This window comes from Sprattus sprattus (assembly GCF_963457725.1).
Source record: "Sprattus sprattus genome assembly, chromosome: 5".
Classification (NCBI taxonomy): domain Eukaryota; kingdom Metazoa; phylum Chordata; class Actinopteri; order Clupeiformes; family Clupeidae; genus Sprattus; species Sprattus sprattus.
In genome coordinates, this window is record NC_137924.1 from 7,077,150 (window position 1) to 7,103,513 (window position 26,364).

Consider the following 26,364-nt stretch of genomic DNA (forward strand, 5'->3'; position numbering starts at 1 on the left):
CCATGCAATCACTTGTGCTCTTCTCTCTCTCTTTCTCTCTCTCTCTCTCTCTCTCTCTTTCTCTCTCTCTCTCTCTCTACTTTTACTTGGAGCCCAGATTTTAGGTCACACATTAACAAACAAACAGAAATGCATGGCTCTGCACACCATCCAAGTGCATTAACAAATGTGAGTTGCCACATGCAAATCCCAGGCAAATCATCCCTAAATGATAATGTTCTGAGGAGGCTTTTTATGGGACTGTTTTAGTGTCATCTGAATTTCTGAGATCCAGACTGAATCAGAGAAGAATGCAGACTGACTTTGACACCTCTGAATGGACACAGTGGAATTGAAAAAGTCAGAAAGCCCGGGGCCTGATAATGTCTGCTAGTATTTGCGCTGATTTTCTACGGAGGGAGATAGCATGGGGTTCCATGGAGCACCATGATTAAACAGTATCTTTTCTAACAAAAAATATTCAAAGATTTCAACATGAAATGAAAACAACCAGGGCAAAATGCATGTCTTTGTGATAATTACACTATAGATAAGAAATGCAGATCTAAAATATAATTCAGCATAACACTAAAAGACTTTTTAAACACATTAAATGTATGTTGCTTTGTGAGGAAAAGAAGTGAGGGCGAAAAAAAAAAAGATGATTGTCTCTCCGCAGTGAGAGACTTTGGTTTTTACCGGGCAGAGGTGCTTATCGCAGACACAGCGCTGATAAGACAGTCTGTGTGCTTCCTAGGGCTATATAATATTAATCCCCCACCCACGTCTGCAGATGCACTTAAAGGAAGGTGACAGGCATGACATATCCAGGACCTCCTGATGGCTCGTGCTCCGCAGAGCAGCCACTAAAAGAGCCCCGAGTACCCTGAAGTGATGTAAATGTGCGGGGGGGAGTCCAATTTCCATCAGTGCACTGTCACTGTCATGGTCATTAAACTAAATCAACCCGCTGTGTGTCACCCAGCCCACGTTTATAAGTCCCCCTCCATAATGGAGTTATACTTGGACTGCAGATCGGAGCGCCGTATTGAATCTTTGACCTGACAGCCACAGAGCACGAGAGGCCAGACTCTTATTAATCTGCGGAGAAGAAGAAGAAAAAAAAACAGCTGGGGCCAAGTTTGCCCATGAAGTCTGGCATAGGTCATCTGGGATTAAAATGTATTAAGATCAGAAGAAAAAGCGAGTGCAATTATCTGGGGCAAAAGAGCAAGTGCTGTGATTTCGTATCAAAAAACAAACTCACTTCCTATTTTTACAACCATTAAATGCCTTCTGTGTCACCAGAGAGGGAAAAAAAAAAGAGAGGACAGGGGCTGAGGAATCTCACAAAGCAAAAAAGAAAAGAACAAAAAAAGAAATGTCATTTAAACTCCTTCACTTAGAACAACAGAAGTTTGTTGATCCTCTGGCTGAGCGCTCTAGAGAAGGAAGTGCTACCAAAGGCTCCCCTGTTGCGGGGAAGAGACAAATATGTCGAGGGAGCAACTCCGGCGTCGGAGACTGAAGCGCTTTCTTGTTTGTCTCCCTTCTGGAGCCAGGCTCACCCAGGGAGCCCTGCAGGCCCAGGAACAAACAGAGCTTTGTGAACGCTGACCCGCTGCGCTGCCCAGCAGCCACACAGCGAACCAGCACTCCAGTGCTAATGGGAGCCCACAGACATGGGCTAGGCAGCAGGCCGGAGCCGGGGGAAGTTTCTCGGTTTTTCTAGCATCCACCTGTGCTTTCATCGCAGACCATCAAAACAAGGCCGGGGTAGGGGGGGTGTCTGCAGTAGCAGCAGCCTTTCCGTCAGAAAGCTCCATTTTATGTATTCATTGTGTGTGCGCTGTGTCTGTTTGCAGGGATACTTCAAACAATCTCAACATGCACAATGTGCAAAAGGGCAACCTCTGTTTCTTTCGTTGTTTTTCGGGCCTTATATATTTATTTCCCACCCAGAAAAAGTGCCATTGATTTAAAAAAAAAAAAGGGGGGAATCTAAGCCCTTGCAGAATTCAGACACTTTCCAGAAACGGAGAGTCATTTAACACCAGATGCAGTGGAGCTCTTCTTTGGCTCCAGTTCTCCCAGATAATATCTTTTCGCCGGGCTGTAAAATGAAATAGAAACCATAAAACATAAAACAATGTTCCTAAAACACGGTGCAAAGTGCCTCTGTTCAAGCCAAGGCCAGTTTTGTTTCTTCCTTTCACAAGTGCTGCTAAGCCTAAATCACACTGGGCATTTCAACTCATCACTTTAATAAGAAAGTAGTGCTTGCTTCACTTTAGCTATATGGGCTGCTAAAATGAATTACATCAATCTTAAATAGAGGGAACTGTCATGGGGGATTCTCCACGGTCAGAACAACCTGTAACGGCTACATTTGCAATTAGAAAAAGAAAAGAAATGGAAGTGGTTACGTAGAGTATACTGTCTCCTTGGCAACGTACCCTCAGGAATAGGTCTTTGTTCGTAACATCAGTCAGTGATCAGTGAAAATAGCTCCTAAATCTCTCCACCCCCCCCCCCCCCCCCCCCTCTCTTCCCCTCCCTGTAAGCTACTCAGCTGCTAAGCTACACCGTCTTCACTACTGCCACATGTTCAGGGACCTCTACACAGGTGTCACTCCGAGGATGTGCCTTTGTCCCCATGGCAACAGCACATCCCAAAAGGGTTTGGAGGGTCACAGTGGACCAGGAGTGCAGGAAAAACTCCACCTTCTATGTGAAGTAACATAATTTGTCCCCCCCACACAAATGTATTTGATGTGCTCCGGGGCTGTCAGTTTCCTGGGGGGAATCGTGAATGAAACCCACAAAAAAAGAAAAATCCCATTACTGATTTGCATTTCATGGACAATGAAGTTTTAAAATTTGAAAAAAAAAAAAAAATCTGTATTTCCCGAACTGCTCTCTTGCATTCCCTTTTTTTTCCACACCTTTTTTCCGATGATGTACAAAAGAGTCTTGCGATCGTTATCCGGGTTCCACTGCAGCAAGTTAGTGATGCTTATGAGCGTATTCAAAGTGTGCAATGGCCGTGCTGGAAACGACCTCTTCTCACTTCCGATTCATTGCTAGTGTGATCCACTCTTGCATGAGCTCCCTACTTCTGATCGCATGTTTTGCATTTGCATTCCGACACCAGAGGGAATAAACAAAAGCGATGGTTAGTTTTGCACCTAAACCAGTACACAGAAAGCCTTTTAAAAATCCCTCATTATGTTTTTCAGCATGAGAGCACAAAGATACATTCATTGTTGCTGGCCTTTAGAGAGAGAAAGAAAAAAAAAAATCTCATAACACAAACTGCCATGGCACTATTAGCTCAGGCACCTCCCGCCTGTAGATTCTTAATATTTTCCACAAAGAGTATGGTTCGGGTAGATGGGTTTAATGCGTTTTAATCCCATGGTTGAGTGGCCACTAGCAGCGCAGCTCGGCCTGGTCGTTTCTGACACCCCCCCCCCCCCCCCCCCCCCGCTGTTCTCTGGCTCCTCCAGAGCTGTGTGCTGCCTGAGGCGCGGGTGGCGACCAGCCCACCTGCTTGTTTAGTATGCATCCTTCCAAACGCCCATTATCTCCCTCTGGAACGAAATACTGTTTTCTGATTGGCTAATGGGGTGTACATTAAGTTCGTATAGATGGACACCTTGGACGTAGTCCCAGTAGAAAAGTTAAATCGCCGTTCCATATCAATGCTCTTGAATGGTTACCATTGACAACCAACGTAACGTTTATTTTTTATAATTCAGCCTCTACTGATTCTGCATGGAGAGGCTGGCCTCTGCTCAGTTCCATCATTGGAAAGGAGTAAATTGCTCACCTCACACTGAAGTCTCTCCCCCTAAATTCCATGCCAGCCATTCAGATTTGTGTGGCGTCTATTGACTCCATTAGACGCCTTTGACTCATTACATTCCACTCTCTCTCTCGCCACTATTTCCATTGGAACTTGGCTGGCATGTGAAACGCGTGACTTTCCCCGATCCCTGGCGTCACAGCCACACTACTAGACCAGGACCCAAGGAGCTCTGAATGTTCCTTCTACGGCGCCCGTTACTAATTAAAGTATTCCACACCAGGGTTCAATAGCCAAGAGCATCATTCCCAGAGCACCTCTGAAACCCACACTCACAATGCAAAGTGGAACCCATCGTAAATATATGAATGTGTTTTATAGTCAGTAGCACTGGTTCATTCAAGTGGATATTCTTTTTTTCTCCAGATTTTGTAAGGGACACCTTGGGGTTTCCTTGACAGCTGAAAATAGGGTAATCAAAAGGGAATATCAAAAAGCATATCATCAATGGCAGCATATGGGCCATTCTACCGAAATATATAAAAATGGACTGTTCTTTTACTAGAAATGTGTACTTTAGATATGGTACAATATACATACGGACAAAGTTTTGGGAATAAAACATAAAAAAAATCCAAATATTTCCGACCTGACTTTGCACCAATCCGGTAAAATGGCCCATATATACACCGCATATACAATCGGCTTTGTTCATCTTTAGATCTGGGATGTCAGAGGGGTTTCAGGGCATGAAGGCAGAGCTGTCCAGAGTGGCACTGGAAGCACTGTCTTAAGTTTATGAGGAGGAACATAAATGTGTTCTTAATCTGCCGCTGCAGTGTGCAGTAGATGACAGCTATGGTGCTTAGACGTGCCAACCTCAGGGCAGGCTCTACACTTACGGCTTACAACAGCCTCATTATCCTCCGCGCCTCACATCAAATCCTAGCAGCAGTTTGTCACGGGCACACACTCCTCTCCGCCAGTAGGCATCAGACCAACACTCCTGCCATGCTACTGTACATAATTGCCATATGGACAGCATTTTGAGCCAGACTGAAGTCTAAAAAAGACCCGCCGGGCAGATTCCCCAGATAACTAAATGAATATTTTATCTCATTTCCATCTAATTTGCACCAAATTATTATAAAGAACTGAAACATTTTAATTAATTTATAGAACAGATCAAACACAGGTTCATACTTTGATTTTGGCGGGGTGGGGGGGGTGGGGGGGCTGTTATTTTGATAACTCTTTGTGTCTGTGTTTCTGCGTTCGCCCCCAAGTCTCTCTCTGTGCTCACCACATTAATAGCATGCCCAAAATAAACCACATACTTATACAGTAGCCCATCATTACCTGTCACTGTACATACGGCGCCAGGCTTGTCTGTGTCACTCACTGTCTGTGTGTTCCCAGTGTGAAGTCTCTTTACCTGCAACCCTGCTAGTTAATTAATTTCACACTGTTTAATTAAATCCAGAGGCATGGGAGTCTCATTGGTACCAGGGGACGTGATATCTAGGTCTAATCTGCTCAGAGATTACTTTCAGGCAAGAGTCAGGCTCTCTCTCTCTCTTTCTTGCTCTCTCTTTCTTTCTTTCACTCTCTCTCTCGCTCCCTCTTGTTTAAAGATGACACTGGTATCACACCGTTTGTTCCAAGACTGTTTGCTTGAGAGAAGCCTTTTTTTTTTAAGGCAGTGGGGATTGCTGTTTCCCTCATGAAAATGAGAAACACACACATGTGAAGATTCTTGTGAAATGAAGGCATTGCTTTGGTGAACATACAGAATGCTATCAAATACTGTTTCTGTTACAAAACAGAAGAAATAAAAACAGTCAAGTTGGCAGACTTTTTTGTATCCTTATTACTGCTGTAAAGGGTGACATTCAATGTCAGCTTTGCTGCCAAAATCTTGAAGACCTCAAAGGCATTTTTGTAACAGAATAATCTGATTAAATCTCAGCCCAGACATGATCCCGAGACCAATCACTGCTAGATTGAGGGCAGGGAGACTTCAGAAGCTCAGTCATCCACTACAGTTCAACCTAAAATAAAAATCCAAATCATACATTTTCCAGTCGACTAGCGCATTAGTATCGTACCCTGTAAACGATGGGGTAGAGACTAGGGGTGGTTATGTCCATTTCATTATGATTTGCATAATGTGGCATGGCTAGTAACTAGTGTTGCACCGATGCCATTTTTTGGCTCCGATACCGATACGATACCTGGCTGTGCAGTATCGGCCGATACCGATACCATACCGATACCACTCTGTTTGAAATTTGAAAAATATTTTTTTATTTATTTTTTTATTTTTTTTTATCAATGGTTTGGTCCCATGTATAATACTAGTGTTACAGTAAGAAAGTCAAATTACATTTCTTGACAGTTTCAGCACTTCAGACATAACTGAGGACTATGTCTGAAGTGCTGAAACTGTCAAGAAATGTAATTTGACTTTCTTACTGTTACACTAGTATTATACACTACTAGTAACCAGTACGTACTTGAAGTCAAATGGACATCAAATCTATGGGTATTTCATATGTATATTCACAAGCACATTTTATACACTAAGACGTGCCGTGAACCTTCCATTTACTGAAATGGCTTTTCACATCCAGCCTGCTCAAAAATGTCAAAAATTCATGACATTCACAAGTACACAGCTGTATCTCTCAATAGGCTTGAAACATCATTGTGTTCATGTGGTGTGGACTGTGGCCTGCAGGTCACTCTCTGAATGATTAAATTAATGGAAAGAATGAGTGAAAGAAAGACCGAGAGACAGAAAGAATGAATACATGGAAGACGGCACAAATGATTGCTTTATACATCTGAAGTAACCATAACAACCTTCTCTCAGCTTTTCTCTATTGAGGTGGAGCTTGCACATGCGTGAATCCTATTTTCTGAAACAAAACCACATCGCTGTGGATTAAAAACCTACCAAGGCCAATCAAGCACATATTAGTGTCACTGTACAAAAACAAATGCAGCTGTGCTCGCAGCAGTAAATGAAAAGGAGCTCTGAGAAAAACACTCACTGAAAAGTTGGACAGATTGATCAGAGCAACAGCAAAACAGGCTCAGACAAAATACGGAGCTTTTGAAACCTTCCAATCTATGCGGGGCCTTGTCCTGTGACAGGCCTATCAGGTGTTCAACTATTCCCCCTCCCTTCCTCCCCCCCCTCCGCCTCCTCCTGACCTCATTCTGTCATCCCAGTTCTCTTGCTTTTCCCACTCTCAAGTCTTCCATAAAGTGTCCCAATGCACAACACGTGTAACAATGCATTATAAATAGGCCGTCATCAATCAGTCATTCAGCACTGAAGAGAAATCCACTGACGTCTTCCAATTTAATACATTTCCCCTTTGTTGTGTTGACTGGTGATGTGCAGACTCTGTGTGAGCACTCCCTCTTCGTCTCCGCGTTTGGGGGGGGAGCAGGCTATGTCCTAATCATGAGCTCTCATTTGCACACTCCTGGCTTCAAAATGACAAAAGGAACCGTGTTTTTTTTCCCTCTTTTTTTAGAGAAACATGAAGCTTCTTGTTTGTACACAGGCTTGTGACTGCTTTTCCTGCTAGCAATCTTCCACACACCTGGCAAATCTGCCTCATATGATGAATAGTCATGTTTGTTTAAACAACCCCACAGGCAGTCCCAGATGTTGTTCGGAGCCGAGCAATCCGTTTGCCATGCACATGATTCAGACAGTGTCGCCCACGCCTAGGTCCATAATATACATTTGGAAGTAGCGCAATGACGTAAGGTTGAGTTCAAGTCAGTGCCTGAGGTAAGACTATCAAGCACCTGTATGGGTTCATGCCAAGACCAGATGTTCGGCTGACGAAAGCAGACAGTGCTTGAAGCTTTGCCATAAAACCTTTGCCACTTTGTTCACACCTGTCAATGATGACAGGTCTGGAGTCATCACCACTTGTTGAACAGAAAGCAGACAGGAAAAAGGTAACCATGAAACAAAACAACAACATGGAAGTTGCCCTAGAACATGGAACATGGAGCATAGTAAGGTATTGTTCATGATGGACCTACATCAGAACACCTGAGAGCAAGGCAACAAACTTCCACACAACACAGTTGTCAGTGATGTCAAGAACAGTAATACGTTTGAGGATCTCTGCTGGAATAAAATATATAGCTACAATGGTGCAGTCTTAACATGTAGAGTATGAATTTAAACTGTCAATTGGTTCATTTATGTTTAGACAGGCCTTCAACCCCTGCACTTTTGTTTTTTAAGGCATTTGACAAGTGACAAAAGTTTCTGTGCTCATTTTTGATTGTAAATTTAATTTCAAAAGAGCGAAACATTGTAATACTCTGCATTGCATGTCCAGATAGACACAATACATTGCCAATTACCCAGTCTAAATCCCCCAACTACATTTCCATTAGTAATTCGTTTTTTCAAACTCTGCAACAAGCACTTCTTTTGATTTTCACTGTTCTCAAGGTCCAGTGTAATCTGAATTTGTGATGAGTCATGAAAAATTACCACACTGACTTAGCCTTATGTGTTTCAGCGCTGTGTACATTGGGGGCACTCTGGAAGAGAATGCATAAACATTTCAACAGTTCCACTACTTGTTTACACATTAAGAGCAATGTTACCGTGGGAACAACACACTCGCCACTGTCAGTGAAAGGACATTCTTCTTTTTGGTTTTGTTGTTGTATAAAATCCCAATCAGCTGTCTTTCCGTAGATCATTATGCACACATGGTACATATTTTTGTTTGGATGTGCTGAATAAAATTACCATAAAACAAACACCACACCCATTGCCTCACTCGATTTTTAGACTTTTATTTGAGATTTTTCAACATGAGATCTGCCACTCAAGGACATAACACAGTCTTACAGTTACACTTCAAGTAGAAGTCATTTGGGTGCACAGAGTCTTCCTGAGGAGCAACATATAAATGCAACATGAAAGCATCTGCATCTAACATCGTCCCTCATGAAAGCTTCATGCAGCTGTCATGTTCTGATTGTGTACGCTTTATACTTCATAAACAATGTCACATCCCAATTTTCAAAGTCAACACACAAAAAGAATTTAAAGCACGCCATAAATACTTAACTAATCTGTCAAAATATGGATGAAAATATCAACATAATTTGATTTAACATTCAAACACAAAATGTGTAAAAAAAACATCAGCAACAGTAAAAAAAAAAAAAACAACTAAATTGCAGTGACAGTAACATGTTCAAATGAGGCAGCGACATCTTTCATGTGTCAGGACTTGCTTGGCTCTGGGGCTTGTCCGTTGACCTTCGTCTTCTCCAAGGTCGGGTTCTCATCTGGTGCCACATTCTGAGGTGATGGGTACCACCAAAACAGACAGGCCTGTAGAAAGACAAGGTCATGAAGTCTTTGTGAAAATACGTGGTCAAAAATGTCCTGCATTGAAGTGAAAGCCTGGATACCAATAGCTACTGCAGTCTTTCACCATATGATCCCATAGAACAGGATGTTTTCTTCTGTCTTGTAAGCCAGTTTGCACCTGAATAATGTAATCTCAAAGGAGGCAATACTTGTGAATGCGTAGTTCTTCAAGGTCAATGAGGATCTGGCTGGGGATCAAACAGCATTCTATAATACCACCTTTCTTTCTCTCTCTCTCTCTCTCTCTCTCTCTCTCTCTCTATCTATCTCTCTCTATCCAAAGAGCATTGTGTTGCGTGGACAGTAATAACTTACACATCAAAGCACAAAGATTATAAACACAGTCAGTGTTACCTTGAAATGTGCCTTGAATCTCTTGCTCACCGCATACAAAGCAATTGGGTTCATGCAAGAATTTGCAGAGGCCATGTTGATTCCAATGTAATCCAGGACAAGAAAGACACTAGTTCAAAAAAAAAAGAGATGATATTAGATTCATGCTAGAGAAGTATCTTTTTAAAATATTTGTATAAATCTATATATACACTCCTCCTTACCTCAGTAAATCACATCTATTGGGATCCTTTTGATTATAAATAGTTAGTTTCAAGATTCTGCTGAGATGTAACGGTAACCAGCAAACGGCAAACACCAGCACCAAACTGAACACCGTCTTGGCCACCTCTCTTCTCTGTAAGAGCGAACAGCACAGGATATTAGAAATGCATCCTGCGGCCTCTTTCAGTTGGAAGCTGAGCATCTCCAGGTAAAAAAAAAAAAAGCACCTCACTTACCTGTTTGATATGGTCATTAAAACCAATCTGTGTCCTACTTTTCTTCAACATCTCACAGGTCATGAGAGTATAAAAGACGGCAGTGCAGGCCAGCGGCATACAAAAATAGCCTCCAAAGAGCCACCAGTCCTTTGCTGTCTTGTAGAACTAGAAAGAAGAGGAAAATATCATGGGTGCACACACTGTATAATGGACTTGGTGGAAATTGTGGACGAAGGGTACACTCAGTAGAACTCTTGACACAGAGACTCTGAAATTGGGACAGGGTTGTTGCAATGGGCTTCCAGCAATTGCACTCGGCTCAAATTTATATCACGGCAACAGTCCTATATTGACTTTGATCAAGGCTATAATTTGTTTTCTTGCGGTTATGTTAGACCCGTTTAAAAAAAAAAAGGCAATGTTTGTAGGCTAGTTTCTGAAGACAAGCCAAGTCGTAATATCACACACTGTTAAGTTTAGTACATTGTCAGACAGGAAAGCATAGCAAAACCACAAAACAACAGTGTAATAACTGAAAATAATTCCATTTAAATAATCAGAAAGGACAGACACTTTCAGGGGAAATGTTTATAGACAATTGTTGACATCACTGGTGTGGTTAATGGCTTACAACTGGATTCTCTGAGAAGCACAATACCTGCATGAACTGGGACGTCTGTACTGGATGAAGGAGACATATCCTCAGATGTTTTCCTTTATAGTCCATTGCCATCATATTAAATCCCACAGCCTCAGGCACAGCAAGGAGTATTGATATAATCCATATTAAAGCAAGTTTCACAGCTGTCCACCTCGGAACACCAAGTGTTTTGATATGATTTCTAGAGGCCACAACATGGTATCTAAGAAGGAAAATGTATAGTGATGATTACTTTTTAAAGAGATACATAACACCTGAAGGTTAGTACAAATGAACATATTAGTGCTTGCTGTTCAAGCTTAATAATGACTGCCCACATCAAAATGGTGCTTTTTCTGAAGAAAAATATTTCATGATATTTCATACCTGTCTTTGCTCAGTGCACATAAACTCAAAACTGTGATTCCAACAGATGTTTTTTGAATGAAAGGCACTAATTTACAAATTGCTTCACCAAATGGCCAGTCTTCAGCCAGGAGCTGAGAGAAGAGAAAGAACACAGTGAGCTCCCTGCATTTCAATGTCATATCAAAAATGCATTCATGTTATGGATATACTGTATAATGCATACACAATACATGTAATCTGACCATACGTTAAGACAAATAACATGTGATTTAACAGTTATACTATCATATATTATTTATAGATTTGTACTCACCTTATATGCATTGACAGGTATGGCAATAGCAATATGCATGAGATCTCCCAATGCAAGACTGGCGATTAGAATGTTAGGTCCACTTCTCATGCCCTTGTTCTCATAAATAATTCTGAGGAGTGCCAGATTGCCTGTCATCCCAGCGATGAAAACAAAACAAGATACCACTGTGTTGATGTATTTGAACGCTCCTTTGATCCTGGTTGGCCCCAAGCACATTGGGTGAGGATGGGGACGCTGCCGTGGGGCGTTTAGACTAAAGTTTGATGTGTTCAATGTGTTATTCTGTTCCTCTTTTTGATATGTCCGTGAGATTGTTTCATTGATGTCGGCAAAGGTCTCTTGATATGTGCTCTTGTCTACAGGCCCAGCTAAAATGACTGGGGTGAGCAGAACAAAAATAAAAATAGATGTAGTTTCCATGATGTTCCGGGGCTATTTGCTATTGATCCCAAAGTGATTAGATATACAGTATCTAGAGAAAAGCCAAAGGAACGAGAAAGAGCAGAACATTTTTAAATCTTCACATGTTGAAAAGACTGCTATGTCCTAAAAACAATACAATTTCAATATAATTGTAGGTGATCTACTCACCAAGTGATTCTTGTGATAGTGAAAATCACTCCTCCGTGTCTAAATTCCCCAAACCATATTCTTTGTTGTTGATGCGAATCTGATGCTACACACAAAGGTGGCGTGAAACTTTTATAGGGAAAGAAAGGTACTGCTGAGTCATAAAGCTGTCATCTCTTCTACTCCCATCCTGTCAGGTTTAATACACTGCACAGGACACAGGGCAGGCAACATACTGTATATCAAAATTCCTTCCCTACAACAAGCATAATGTCTTAGACGTTATGGAATGGACAACTTCAGGTCTTACACATATATCACTGTAAATATTACATTAAGTTAAATCCTTGCAAATTGAAGGTGATAAAGATTGTCTTCTTTTTACAAGAGTTTAATACAAATCGTGAAAAACACTCGAAATACTAAGCGGTTTCGAAAAAGGTTGTTGATTGGAGTTCGGCTGTCAATCAACTGACTCCCATTCCTGAAGCACCGTGTTGATTGGCTGGAGTTGTTTATGGTTCGGTCCTATCCACTATGTTTCTTTCCCATATACAGAGCCAGGGCTAGAAGATAAACGCTGAAAGGACGGCTAGAGGACCAAGAGGAACAATTCGCTAATTGACAAAAAGTTTATGGGATTATTCTCACGGACTTCACCTTTCATTTATAAATGTATTTTATAAGATGCCCATAGAAACGTATGTTTGAGTAGGACAGCTGATCGAATGTTATCAAAACCATGCAGTTTTCCCCCTTTCTATTCTCATCAGTTAACTCCAAATCACATCATGGAGGAGACGAGTTTCCCATTCTCTCTTAAATAGCAGTAGCCTACTGAAAACGGGTTGAATTGACTTTGCTGAGGCCGGGTATCGCTGTAGTGCGCAACTGTACACAAGTTACAACCCTAGATTATTAGCCATTTCTTCTTTTTGCCAATACCCAGATAATTTATTGTTGTAACCATCTGTTCGAATATTTCCTTTAACAGCGTACTTATTACCTACGTAATAATGAATATTAGTACCAGTTGTTGTCATGTAGCCTACCTACTCCAAACATCGTAAGTGCCAAACAAGACTGCAAAACCTATAGACTACTGGCTAGTCACTCCTGAAGTAGAGCTACGCTGTAGCTTGCAATCAATACGTTTCAACAGGGTCTCAGTCAAAATGAGAAAGCTTTGGGTATCCGGGGGTGGAAAGTGGATCTGATCTTTCAGTCACTCTGTCTTCAACACCGGGAAGGCAAGAACGTTCATCCCTTCAGCTGACAGGTGATAATGATCAAATATCAAAATTAGACCATCCATGAGATTCGGGCAGATACAATTTGACACGGCAATATTTGTGAAGGCTAAGTGTACAAGACACTGGGCTTTTGTTCTCTTTTCCACAGCTGACTATACACCTTTCCTGTCTATAGGCCTAGATTTGAAGGGCTTTTAAGTTGCCTTAGCAAGTTGATTAGCGGAACAAAACTGGCATTCAAATGTATGTTTGTCATGAAAACATTTATATTGCACAAATCTTTATATGTATGCCATATTCATTTAAGTATCTATCCTCAAAGTCAATGTGCAGATCATCAATGTCTTTTGTATCCTAGGTGAAACGACAAATAGTTTAACAAAGACACACCACCATCGGATCAACATACCACAGGGTAAGACAGTGTTTGCATAGCTTTGCATCCAGTCTTAACCTGGAGAAATGAAATGAAGCGATACAGTAAACCTGTGTCAGATCTCAGCAACACTAATCTCCGGGGCAACATCCTCAGAGCTCCAACCCACAGCTGCTGTGACTCACCAGAGGTGATGGAGATCCAGACAGTGGATGGCAGAGTCATCACGGTAGCCAGTTCTGTGACTCAAACAGACTGGGACTGGGTGATACAGAGACAGCAAAAAGACAGCTCTTCAGGTCATTTAAATATTCATATTATCAACATCAGAAGTGAGTTTAAGCTCCAGGCAATAGACATATTGACAGCAGTTCAAACAGACTGATTAACCTTCAATCCCTCCGCAGTGCATATGACGATTGAGGATCTCGTTGAAACACCAGTTGAAGACCTCCCGGCAGACCTTGACAGACTAGATATTGGTCCATATTTTGAGGTGATATAAATTAAATATGTGTAAATGAAACTAATACACTGTAAGCAAATATTTTTTGTGCAGACTCACACTAAGATATTAACTGAAACATTTTGCTTCCTTCCTTCACTAACAGAATGCGGAGGAAAAGGACAAGCAAGAGAGTGAGATGTATGGAATCCCTAATGTAGGGCCACCCTCACTCTTAGCCTATAGACCGGAGTCCAAACAGCCCCCAGTTCTTTACAAGGTACTAGAGGTCGACCGATATGGGTTTTTCTATAACCGATGCCGATGCCGATACTTAGAGGTCAGGGTTAACCGATAGCCGATATGGGCTGCCGATTTTTTTTGGCCGATTTTTAGGGCCGATATCTAAAAGTCTTCCCATTAATTTGCATGCTAAAGCGTCACACTAATAAGTAGATGCACACAATTTTACTCCCCTACTAGTATCTTAAGTCTGAAGTCCGTGCCCCCGTACACACACACACAGACACACAGCCTAATACTTACAAACATCCATAATCTAGGAATCCAGAGAACCCCCCCTTTTTTTGAATGTATTATTTATGTTATTATTATTTTAGTTATTCTTTTCTTCAATGTATATACATATATGTATGTGTACAGACTATGATTTGTCTTTATTTTAGGGTTGCTGTCTGGGAGGGGGGAGGGGGGAAGGGAGAATTCTTTGTAAAACTTGAATCCGTCACATTTTATGTTTTCATGTGTTGTTACTTCAAGAAAACAATGAAAAAAAAAAAAAAAAAGTTTTTTTTTTTAAATCGGCCGATGCCGATAGATTAAAAAATGACAAATACCGGCCCGATACATCGGCCAACCGATATATCGGTCGACCTCTACAAGGTACATCACCAAAGTCAAGTAACACTCTTGTCTTAATATTTCGTCAGTGATGTAGTGGTCCCTGAAGAATACTCTTAATTTTTTTAAGCAGCCCATACAGCACAGGATAAACGCCCTGTTTTGAGAAGTGGGTATACTCAATGCTGACTGAAAAATAAGTGGGTATACTCCGTATACCTGCGTATACCCTGGACTACACCACTGTATTTCGTTAATAACTATGATTCTCCTTTGTGTATTTGACAGTATATTTATGAGATGTGGCAGGGGATGAGAAACTGAATGCAATGACAATGTTGCTATTCTCGCAGAGCCCTGTTGCATCAGGCCTGAAGCAGCCTGGCTTGAACACAGAGCACTCTCTGTGTGACTACTGCCACCAGTCAAGCAAGTCCTTCATCAGCAGAGAACAACTGGAGAACACTCCGGATTCAGAACTGGTGATGAAATAATTGATTTTTATCTGTAAAATAATAACATACTCTTTCTATATTTAGCTTTAATAACACAGCATATTTAAAGTGGAGGGACCCCTGCAATTATCTGTAGACATAACAACATATAGTACACTACATATACACACACACACACACACACACACACACACACACACACACACACACACACACACACACACACACATATATATATATATATATATACAGTTTCTATATATACCAATGACAACCACAAATATCAGCAAACTGAATGAATCTAGATGAGTGCTAACAGTGTGGTACTGTTTGGCCAGCTCTTCTGCTGTGGTGAAGCACAGTCGGTAAGAATGCTCATACTGGAGGAGGAGAAGGCTCTGGCTGATGCTGAAGTGGATAAGAAAATTGATGTTCGCCCTCATCCACCATTCATGAGTAAACAGCAGAAAATAGCTGCCAAAGAACGAGCAGAGCAAAGGTTTGGTGAAGACCTAAGTTTATGTGACAAATCAGTTATTTTTTGGGGAAAATGTCCCACATATTCATCAGCAATCTCTTTGGTCTCACCCCCACCCCTCTCTCTCTCTCTCTCTCTCTCTCTCTCTCTCTCTCTCTCTCTCTCTCTCTCTCTCTCTCTCTCTCTCTCTCTCTCTCTCTCTCTCTCTCTCTCTCTCTTTCTCTCTCTCTCTCTCATCCTTGCACATTTCAGGTTGAGAGAATTTGCGCACCAAAGAGTGCAAAAGTCAAGCAATCAGAATCAAACCCAGAATCAGAATCGCTTTTTCCCATCAGGTAAGTTGAAATATGTTTTAATTATTTGTCAATTTTATGTACTAAGTTATCTGAACTACCTAGTGGGCATGCTGTCATAATTGTCTGTCTGTGGCTAAAGGTGGTGGTGGCCAGCCGATCAAAACCATCTCCTACAGACTGTTGAATGGAGACTGGACCCTCCGCGAGGAGCCTGACTTTCACCGTGTCAATCCAGAAACTGGTGACTTTTTCAGCGTGAAGGGAGACACACCTGTGATGCACACAGTATGTTTTTTATCACCGTTTTTTTTCAAATGGGGAATATATGACTGATCAGATATCTATTTATTTTGTATTTATTTATGTATGCTTGTTGTTTATTTGAAAAGGGACAGTGTACATTGATAAACATTTCCCAGAAAATGTAAATGCACCGGAATTAGCTTGGTTAGCTAGTTTTCATCCGTTGTCTAGAGAGAGTCACTAAATAACGAACTGCCTTTTCTGCCATTTTACAGCGGAAGCAAGTGCTTATGAGGTCCTATCCAGATGCCGGCCCTTTTCTTACTATATTCCCAGATGGAACTGGCAATGTTTTGTATCCTTTACAAATGAGGCAAAACCATAATTGACGTTCTATTTGCACTGATCATATGCACTGTAACATAGTCTGTTTCAAGAGGCATATTCAATATTATCCTTAATATATCTAGTTACCCCTCCGGTCGCATTGCTATCACAATCTCCTCTGTGGGGGCAGGTGATTTCACATATACAGTCTTGGAGGACAATCCATCCCATCCTAATATACACGCCATCTTCACATCTAGAGGCCATTCAACATGCTATCATCCAAATGGACTCATCTGGTATGGATGCGTCCTGATCTGATTGTGCTATATTTTAAATCCCTGTTTGTTTTTTGTTAGGCCTACATACTACACGATTTGATGTCACTTTATGATCCCATTCCAGTGCATAGTTAACTAAAAAAGCACTTGATATTTTTGGGGATGATGACAAGAGAAGGCTGAATGCCATCATGTGTTCTGACCTTTTCCTCTGAAGGGTGAACTTGACCCAGCTCGAGGGGAGGCACTGCAGCGAGTCTGGCGCTCTGAGACAGCACTGGAGCTGGCATGACCTTGAACCGTCACACATTCATCCTCTTCCATTCCAGCCTCTCTCCCTCTCCCTCAATCCCTTTATCAGCCTTCGCATACTAACACAGGAGCGCATACTCCTCACGTTTAGCCACTGCTCGTGCCGGGTGCGCTTCAACGTGGGCGCCAAACTCAAGGTGAGTTGCACACACACAGGGGCGCAGATAGCACTGGGGACGGGGGGGGGCATGTTCCCCCCAGATTCATAGTGACCCCGAACTGTCCCCCCCCCCACTCTCCCTACGTAAGGTGACAATCATCAGTTAATATCTCTGAACAGCTGATTAGGCGATGTTAGCGCCCCCCCCCCCCCCCCCCCCCCCCAGTTTAAAAATCCCATCTGCACCGCTGCACACACACTATCTCGATGCAGTTTAAGTCTACGGAGTATTTACAGTTGGGAAGGAAATGCAGTCCAGTTGCAATATATACAAATATGCAGTTTTTTCTGTTTGAACAGCTTACGTACACAGAAGGCCTAATACTGCCAGGGCCAGACACCCTGCAGAAGCATCTCCAAATTAAATGTCTGGAGATTTACTCTCTCTTGGACAGAATCCAGACACACATCGCCTATCAGCACATGCCCAGTCACCAGAACATAAAGCCACTCTACGGACTCATCGCCCAAATGGAGAGACTAAGAAGACAGGTGGCCCAGCAGACTTCACCAAAGAAATTAAAAACGCCAGTTCCACCCAAAGAAGCATAACCCTATTCATCATTAAATATTCAAACGTTGTAATAAAGACATGTGAATGCATTTCTCAAGAAAAATACATTTTGTTTTCAACAATAATAAAATCCATGGATAACTAAAGGCCATCTCTAATTGTTCTGCATTCAAACATAGCCTATCTGGTGTGAAGTTTCCCCGACAAGACAATGAGGCTGAATTAACGTAGGCTAAGAGCATAGTCGAAAGCATTAGCTCTGCACTTCAGAACAGTGCTCGGCAACAACCACTTCATTTACCGTAATTAAATTAATTCCACTAATTGTCTGTACTACAATCGCTACGCTTTTACTGTCTGATAGGTGATAATCAGAGCGACTAAGTATTTCCAAATGGCCTCTGACCTTATCTCACTTACAATTTAGCAACACATTGTTTGTTTAATGCCAATGTTGATGATAAGACTGGGCCATTATTACAGAGTGGGAGTGTGTCATTTCGAATTCTTGAGCAGGTGCATTTCTGTTGTTATGTGTGACGGTGACGTTATAGCCGAACTAGCTAACGATAGCAGCCAACTGAAGGTGATGACATTGGTGAGGCTAGCTTAAGTTGCCTGGCGTGAAAATGTATTGGTCTAGCACGACTAAGTTAAACTGACCAAATGAGTAAAAAATTGGAAGGAGAGAATGACAAAACATCCAGGTCAACTCAGAGCGTGGGGAGTCCACCGCTGGAACTCACCTTAGCAAACCTGCACAGACTGGAGGAGGAGTTGGAGGGACTAGACAGGTTGTATGGTTCTAGTCTATCCATTGAGGGATACGTGAAAAGCACAGAGCACCACCTTGGTGAGACTTCTCAGAAAAGCAAGAAAGGTAGGAATTTGATTAGACTGATGGGGATTACAATGATTCTCGTTGTTGTGGTTGTTATTATTATTAGTAGTAGCCTAGTAGGCCTAGTTGTGGTAGTAGGCCTATTTGTTCTATTATTAGGCCTATTGTTTTTCTTATGCAGTTTTAAAAAGCCTTCAGCAGTCTGTAACCCGGCTGTGAGGGTTATGTTGTTACCCCTGATGCCAGCTGATTGTAAATCAGGTCTCTGTTCCAGAGTAAGCTGCTCTCTGGGTGTGAACTTGATGGGGTACTTCATCGAATTATCATTCAGAGTCTGTTTCATTTCAGCTTCTCGTGAGGGACAAAGAAGCCTTTCAAGAAATTCCTCGTGAGTTGTAGTATTCAGCCTTTGTCACATGGAAAGTAAATCATGCAGTTGAACTAGCTATAGCCTTGAAAAATTAATTCAAGGCAGTGGATTCAGTCCAATAGACTTGTGCCTTTACTGGTTGGTAGGCCCATTTCTGTGGGACTATTCTACCTCCAAAACCCTTCCTTCCCTTACTATATGAACTGAGATTGTAAAACCTGTGGCGTGCCCGAACGAGGTGTGTTTGTTCAGATTATGGGTTAGCTGGTTGCATTAGGCAGATATACGCTCATGAGGTAGTGAGATCTGGCTCCCTTAAGTAAAAAATGTTTCATCCTATAATTACAGTAGAACTCTGTTATGACTGCATCTTTATATTTTATGTCACCTAAAGCTTAGAAACAAAGACGCATAGCATACCATACAATGTAAGAAGTGCCTTTAAAGACTAAAGTGTAGTTTTTAAACCATTCAGATACTTAATAGCCTACACCTTTGAGGAACTTTTTTTCTTGTATTGTCTAAACACTCAACTGCCAATATGCGCCATCAAACTTCACAGCACTTCCATCTCTCCAGAATGTGTGGACATCCTTGCACTGAATGGAACAGTCATCACAAGAATAAGCAGATCAACTAAGACAGACTGGAACTGGGTCTCACAGAGGCACAGTCAGAGCAGTAAATATGTTTAATAATCGGATTGTGTGGTCTAAATTAAATTTGACTGTTTTGTCTTTATGGACCTACATAAAACAACACTGTGACATGTGTTAAATGTGCCCAGTTTGCAGTCAGAGTGAAGAATGTGTGCCAAACCATGAAAAGTCACCTCTTGAGCATGAAGAACATAAAGGCATTCACTCTGAGGTAGAAGCCCTGAGGAAGACACGATATCAGTTATCAGTTAAACAGTTTTACTGGGCGTTTGGGTCCTACTGCCATTTATCCATAGTTTCTGAACTGTATGCATTGGCTATTTAGTGTGGAAGTGCATTGCACCAGGACTCTAAAATGCTATCAAGTTTCAAAACAGCAGAATTGTATTATTAATATTTCATATGTTAACCCAAATTCACACAAAACTCCATGGCTGTTCACTCTGCTTGATGAATTAGTAACTGTTTTTATCCGGCTGTCAAAAAAAAAAAAGGAGATGGTTGAGATGGAAATCATCGAGGATAATGAGGAGGCCGCAACAACAAGCAAAGATACCCAAGCTCCTCCACAAGTGGAGCATTTGACAAGGGTAGGATTTATTCAAGCTTATGATAGTTACGACAGTAAGTTAATTTTGACACATACTTGAAATCCTTTGTTCATAAATGGCTTTCACAGATCACAATCTTGACATCCAGTTCAGATTCATCGGGGAAGTTACCTGAGTGCGAGTTGCCAAGTATTCTTTGTGAGAACTGCCAGCAGGAAAAGAAACCCCCAGCGACTCTTGAACAACTGGAGAAAACGACTGACCCAGGGGAGGTGGGTCCCACTCATGTCTGTAGTTTTCATCTCTTGCATTTGAATTCCCTTTTGCCCCACTGAACATTGCAGTTTCGCCGTCAGTTGTTTTGTTGTGAGGTTGCCTGGAGGATGGCAGATCTTTTTCACGAAAAGGAGGAAGAGGAGAAGGAGGATGAAAAGGCCTCTAAGTCTGTACAAGAGGCCACACAAATCAATGATGTCAACCCTCACCCATTTTCTAAAGCTGAAAGCAAAGAAAGGACAGAGCAAAGGTGAAGGCACATGTTAAGTGATTTTATGGGAAGTCAGTTCTAACAAGAGGATCACATTTATGAAAGGCTGTCTCCCACTTACATGGTCACCATCACCCTGTGTCTTTTAGGCTAAGAGAATTGCAGTCTCTCAGAACCCAAGGCTCAAACTACCCCTCTGGGCTTTATTCCAGACAACGTAGGTTAATGTAAATTCTTTTTGAGGATATTAGTTTAATAATTGGTCCATAATGAACCGTAAATTGCTTCAATTAAAGTTTCACATTTATGGATACATAAGAACAATTCTCTAAGGAACACTTTAAATATCTCACTGAAATGAGCATAGGCAGTATCTCAGTACTGATGTCATTGATTTTGAATATTGCAGGAGCTAAAAACGTTCCAAAGGACACTATCTGCTATCGACTTTCAAATGACTTATGGAACATCCAAGAGGAGTCTCAACTTCCTGAAATGGAAATCATTACCCCTCCCGAGACCGTGACCCTTCCAGATAAGGAACCAGGGGTCAAGGTGTGAAGCCATCTCCCTTTTCATGCAAATCTGATGCGGATCCGCAGTTTACCGGAATAGTCTTATCCTGACTGATGCATTATGTTTCACGTCATTTTACATTGTCATTTTTTTAGAGGAAAAAGATTCTCATAAGATACCACGAGAATGGAAAAACATTCGTCCTAATATTTCCAGATGGAACAGGACATGTTTTGTATCCTTTTTAGCTCATTTGGTTGGTTTGAAACGTTCAAATATATGAAGCTATCAAATGTACTCAACCTTAATGACTCATCAGCTATCCATCAGGCCGGATTGCTGTCCTTATATCTTCAGTGCATCCCGGGCATTTTATTTATGTCATACTGGAGGATGCTCCTCTCCTACCTAGTATTCAGGCCATTTTCACATCCAGGGGTCAGGCCACATGTTATCACCCCAACGGCCTTGTTTGGTATGATGCAGAGAGTGTGCATTTCACCTTATTTATATTAGATAGATAGATAGATAGATAGATAGATGGATACTTTATTGATCCCGAGGGAAATTAAGGTCATCCAGTAGCTTACACTTACAAACAAACATGAATCACAATAAATACAAAAATCACAATAAATACAAAAACAAAAACAATACACATAGGGAGAACATGTACACATGGGGGTGGGGTGTTTACATATAACATATACATATAACATTGTGCTTAATATGTGACAGGGCTGCAAGTAGTGGAAAGTAGTGCAAAAGTGTTCCTGTGCATGTTTGGATAGTGCAAAGAGTCCTGTGCTTGTGTGTGTGGGGATAGTGTAAAGTGATATAAATACTTAAATAAAGTGATACTGTGTCACAGATAGCTAATCCTACCTCAACCCTCTGCCTATGTGCTGTTTGACTGTCTTTCTTTGAAGTGTCAATCTGACCCGCCTGGGAGGTACCTGGTGCAGTGAGTCTGGGGCTCTGAAGAGACGCTGGAGTTGGCTTGACCTCAGCATCCATGTCCATGCCCCGCCCTTCCAGCCTATAAACATGACTCTGAGCCCCAACATCAGCATTCGCATCTGCACCCAGGAAAACATCCACCTCACCTTCACCGCTGGCAAGAACAGTGTACGCTTCAACATGGGGACCAAATTAAAGGTTAGTTATAAACACTTGAGAGATTAAAGTTTAGATATAAACACAAATTAAAGGTTAGTTATAAACGCTTGGCATATATGGAGGTTTCTCCTCCTGCCTGATACAAAGAAAGATGGTGAATCTGTTCAGCCGGTAGCTGGTCAACAGCCTTGATAGATTTTGTTTGATAGACTTGAGCCTTCCTTGACTAATTGAACCTTTCCAGGTGGAGAACACAAAGGGCTTCATGCTGCCAGGCCCTGACATCTTCGAGTCTTATCTCCACAAGAAACATTTTGAGATATTCAGCTTACTGAAGAATCTCCAGGCCAGCATCTCTTTTGATAGGCCAGAACCCGGTCAGATGAAGTCCCAGTACAGCCTACTGGCCCAGTGTGAGAGACTGAAGGCACAGGCAAAGAAAAAGAAGAAATCAAAGAGGACCAAACTCTTAAAACAAATGGAGCTATTGGGTGTACAGGAGAGTTGATTTTTAACTAAATAAATGGCGAAATAAAACAAGGTATAAAGGACAGACCTTGTTTGTGTGACTGTGAACCTCCCAAAAATAATTTTTGAACCATAGACTCTTGGCTCTATCAAGTATGTTTTGTGGATTAAGGAGATGTGTAATTGAGTTTATTCATGTTTTCATATAGGATCATTGCAACTTGGTTGAGACACTCAGTATATGACGTGCTGAATCTTACAATGATTACTAAGATGGTTCTCTGATATTTCTTTCCATAGTGTCTTTCTTTCCATTTCTTTCCATAGTCTGCTATGTGTGGGTAGTGGTAAATGGTAAATGGACTGCATTTATATAGAACATTTCTACTCATAGAGCATCAAAGCTCTTTACACATTAATGCCTCAGACATGAACCTTTTCATACACGGATGGCGGAGGCTACTATCCAAGTTGCCAACCTGCACATCGGGAGCGGCTAGGGGTTCATTGTCTTGCTCAAGGACACTTCGACCTCCGATTGCTTAACGACTCCTCTACCTCCTGAACCACTGTCGCCCGGAGTGGTAGAAATGATGTGAGACACCTTCTGGAAAGTTTAAATAAATCTTAGTCACTTTATTGAAAGTTTTAAAGTACAATCAATTACATTGCTCTGTGGCATCTTGAGTGGATGAATCTGTAACATCTTGACAGTGCAAAACTAAGATAGCCCCTTCATGCCTTACAGTAGAATAAAGTGTCTTACAAAAAGAAAATGGTACAAAAACAAAAAGATCTTTCCCAATTTACATATTTTTGCCTGAATACACATTACTGACAGCGAGGACAGGTGGAAACACGTTGACTTTGATGCTGACTTCCTAGAAAAAGGGGAGCATGTTCTCCTGAGAACTGTGTGGGAGATGTTTTGTGAAATTATAGGAACAATAGACAAAAACTCTGTCAGCAAGTTTTTACAGAAAAGGTTTCGGCTTGAAGCTAAGGTGTCTACTGTCAGGAAGATGGAATGGATCTCGAAGGAGTGCAGTGATATTTTTCATAGTCTTATATTCCCACATTCCGCTTCAGTTTCAAAATGAATTCCCATATTTAAAACGTACACTTTGCGGTGGGAATGATGCAAATAAGCTTCTTACTTCATATGTTATAAACTAACACGGTTGTGTAATATTGCTTTGGAGACAAACAAAACAAACATAAATTATTTTAATGTGTTTATGTATTTTAAACGCTTAATCTGTTAGTGGGACATATCTGTACCTCAGTAATATATCACTACCCATCTGATTTGGCATATCTGTACTAAGGTCCACGAGTCAGGTCTTAAATGTAATCCCTTAGCCAGATTCCCAGCAGAGGTGACGAAGCTCCCTCTGAAAGTTTTCTAATTAAAGAGACTTCTAAAGGCTGAATGGCTGTGACTTGCTAACAAAGCAACAGATTGATGGCTTAATAGGTACCTGGAGGCCTGGCCTTCCTAATTGCAGGTGCCTCTCCCCTGAAGCTATCTTCATCCTGCGTGATTCTGTTTTTATTCCATTACCCACCAAGCACAGTCCAAGTCCCCCGCACATCTAAAAGCCTGAGCAGTGTCGTATACTCATCCTTATAAAGGAGACAGCCCGTACAAGAACACTTCATGCTACCAAGGCCTACAGCAAGACCTCCAGATTTATCCACAAGATATGTCGGTGATCATTTCCATAGTCTGCTCTGTGAGCATCGCATCCAACACCATACCGCAAACGAGCCCCCCCAAGACCAAAAGCAAGAAAACCTCTGCCATCACCGATTAAAACGCTACTACCTTGTTAAAAATCAAATACTCACTCCTGTATCTGTGTTTAAAAAAAAAAAGACAAATCAAATCCCGACCATCACTGATTTTCCAGACAGAAGCGCTGTTTGGGAGTCGCATGTTTGTCCGCTCTTGCATCATCTTTGGCAAGCCGAGCTCAGTAACGCCAACTCCTTTCCCCAGACTCCCCTCTCACCACAGGACCGCCGCCGCAGCCTCCTGGAAGCCTTCCCACTGGCTCGGCACGCCACTGCTGCCGCTCCTGCTTCCCACTGCTGGAGGGGCTCCTGCTATGGGGCAGGGGGATGAGGGGGGGGGGGGGAGGAGGAGGAGGAGGAGGAGGAGGGAGGGGCCGCTGGGGAGCGGGGGTGGTATGGTGTGGCTAAAGCCGCCATCGCAGTGCTGCCTCATGGGAACTCCACTCAGCCAGGCTCGTTCGCCGACCGCACCTGGGTACTACTTATTTACAGACAGCTGCAGGTTGATCTGGAAGGAGCCAAACACATGGTGGGGAGAGAGATGAAACTTCATTTGCAATTCCGCTGCCCCCACTTCCCCTTTCGCCGTAATCCCCACGCATGCAGCCATCTGGCGAGCTAGGCAGGAGGCCCGTGACGCTGGCAGTGAGCGTGTGCGATCGGCCAGGGGACCTTACCTGCTCCATGGAGGGGCACGCGATGATCTGGAGGTCCTCTCCGCTGTATTCCTCCTGCAGCAGGGCGTGGAGTCTCTGGAACACCTGCTGAATGTTATTCTGCACGGAGAAAAGGCAAAAAGAGCCCATTTTGAGAGCCTGTTGGATTGCAGTGTTTACACCCGAGCACCCACACATATACTCACACGCTGCTCCCCTGTTTATAGGCAGAGCTGCCAAAGTCCTATCAAGGAGAATCAATTTAATGTCTACCGTAACAAAACCAAAAAAAAAGTTGGGAGGGAAACAAAAATGTAAAGTGGCACTAGGCGGTACAGTCAAACTGTGAAAGCAAGGCACTTCAAACCCAACTAGTTCAGACACGGCAAATGGATAGTGACATGGGCTCAGAGGACGACGAGAGTGTAACAGTTCTGCCCACCCACCCTGACAGGCTTGAAGAGGATGAACTCCGTGTCTCTGTTGGCCAAGTACAAAGACATGCTCTGCAGCGTGCCAGGCAACTTGCTCTTTAAAACCCGGTACGTATCCATCACAAGGTCATGGATCTTGGCTGTTTGACAAGAGAGAAAAGAAAAACAAAAAAAAAACAAAAGTCAGACACACTCCTCACAGTAATCCCTGGTATGCACACACACACACACACACGTGGCTTTGTGTGCTGCTACTTTTAGTCATTGTAAGGTAGGCGGTGTTGGGGCAGGGCGAATCTGAGCGTGTCTCCCCCCGCGCTGACGTTTGGCGTGAGGCTGATGGGAAGTGACTCACCCGGCTGAGCCCAGGGCTGCTGGGATAGGTTGTACGTGGGCCCTCCCTGGACGGCCATTGTTTTCAGAGCCGACACCTGGAAAAGCACAGTGACAAGCCTGTAGCGGCCTCGGGGCAGAGGAAACTTCACATGACGTTTGGTCAGACGCCCAACACTTGATTTATCAGAGTGACCAATCATAAAAAAAAAAAATAAATAAATAAAAAAAAACCTTCTCACA

At 42.3% G+C, this 26,364-nt stretch overlaps 3 protein-coding genes across 4 annotated transcripts in view; 1 reads left to right on the forward strand and 2 right to left on the reverse strand.

Moving 5' to 3' along the window:
- Positions 1–9,068: 9,068 nt before the first annotated feature.
- Positions 9,069–11,535, reverse strand: LOC308365989 (endothelin receptor type B-like; the record flags this gene model as incomplete). The annotated part of the gene is made up of 5 exons (XM_080839625.1): positions 9,069–9,179; positions 9,573–9,681; positions 9,776–9,909; positions 10,013–10,159; positions 11,317–11,535. The coding sequence occupies 5 exons, from the start codon at positions 11,533–11,535 to the stop codon at positions 9,069–9,071; spliced, it is 720 nt and encodes a 239-aa protein (XP_080695751.1).
- Positions 11,536–18,556: 7,021 nt separating this feature from the next.
- LOC308365990 (uncharacterized protein) lies at positions 18,557–25,029 on the forward strand (the record flags this gene model as incomplete). Its single annotated transcript, XM_080839626.1, has 14 exons — positions 18,557–18,770; positions 19,080–19,119; positions 19,664–19,782; positions 19,889–19,971; positions 20,255–20,350; positions 20,440–20,583; positions 20,668–20,837; positions 20,948–21,015; positions 21,208–21,353; positions 21,470–21,549; positions 21,634–21,789; positions 22,244–22,472; positions 22,678–22,926; positions 24,922–25,029. The coding sequence occupies 14 exons, from the start codon at positions 18,557–18,559 to the stop codon at positions 25,027–25,029; spliced, it is 1,902 nt and encodes a 633-aa protein (XP_080695752.1).
- Positions 25,030–25,035: 6 nt separating this feature from the next.
- cog3 (component of oligomeric golgi complex 3) overlaps positions 25,036–26,364 on the reverse strand; it is a gene marked incomplete at its 5' end in the record, with an annotated part of 11,316 nt that continues 9,987 nt past the window's right edge. For both annotated transcript variants that reach the window (XM_080838673.1, XM_080838672.1), the window contains 4 exons: positions 25,036–25,206; positions 25,376–25,474; positions 25,801–25,928; positions 26,144–26,219. In XM_080838673.1, coding sequence (XP_080694799.1) covers positions 25,177–25,206; positions 25,376–25,474; positions 25,801–25,928; positions 26,144–26,219 — 333 coding nt within the window. In that variant the 3' untranslated portion in view covers positions 25,036–25,176. The remainder of the gene's footprint in view (positions 25,207–25,375; positions 25,475–25,800; positions 25,929–26,143; positions 26,220–26,364) is intronic.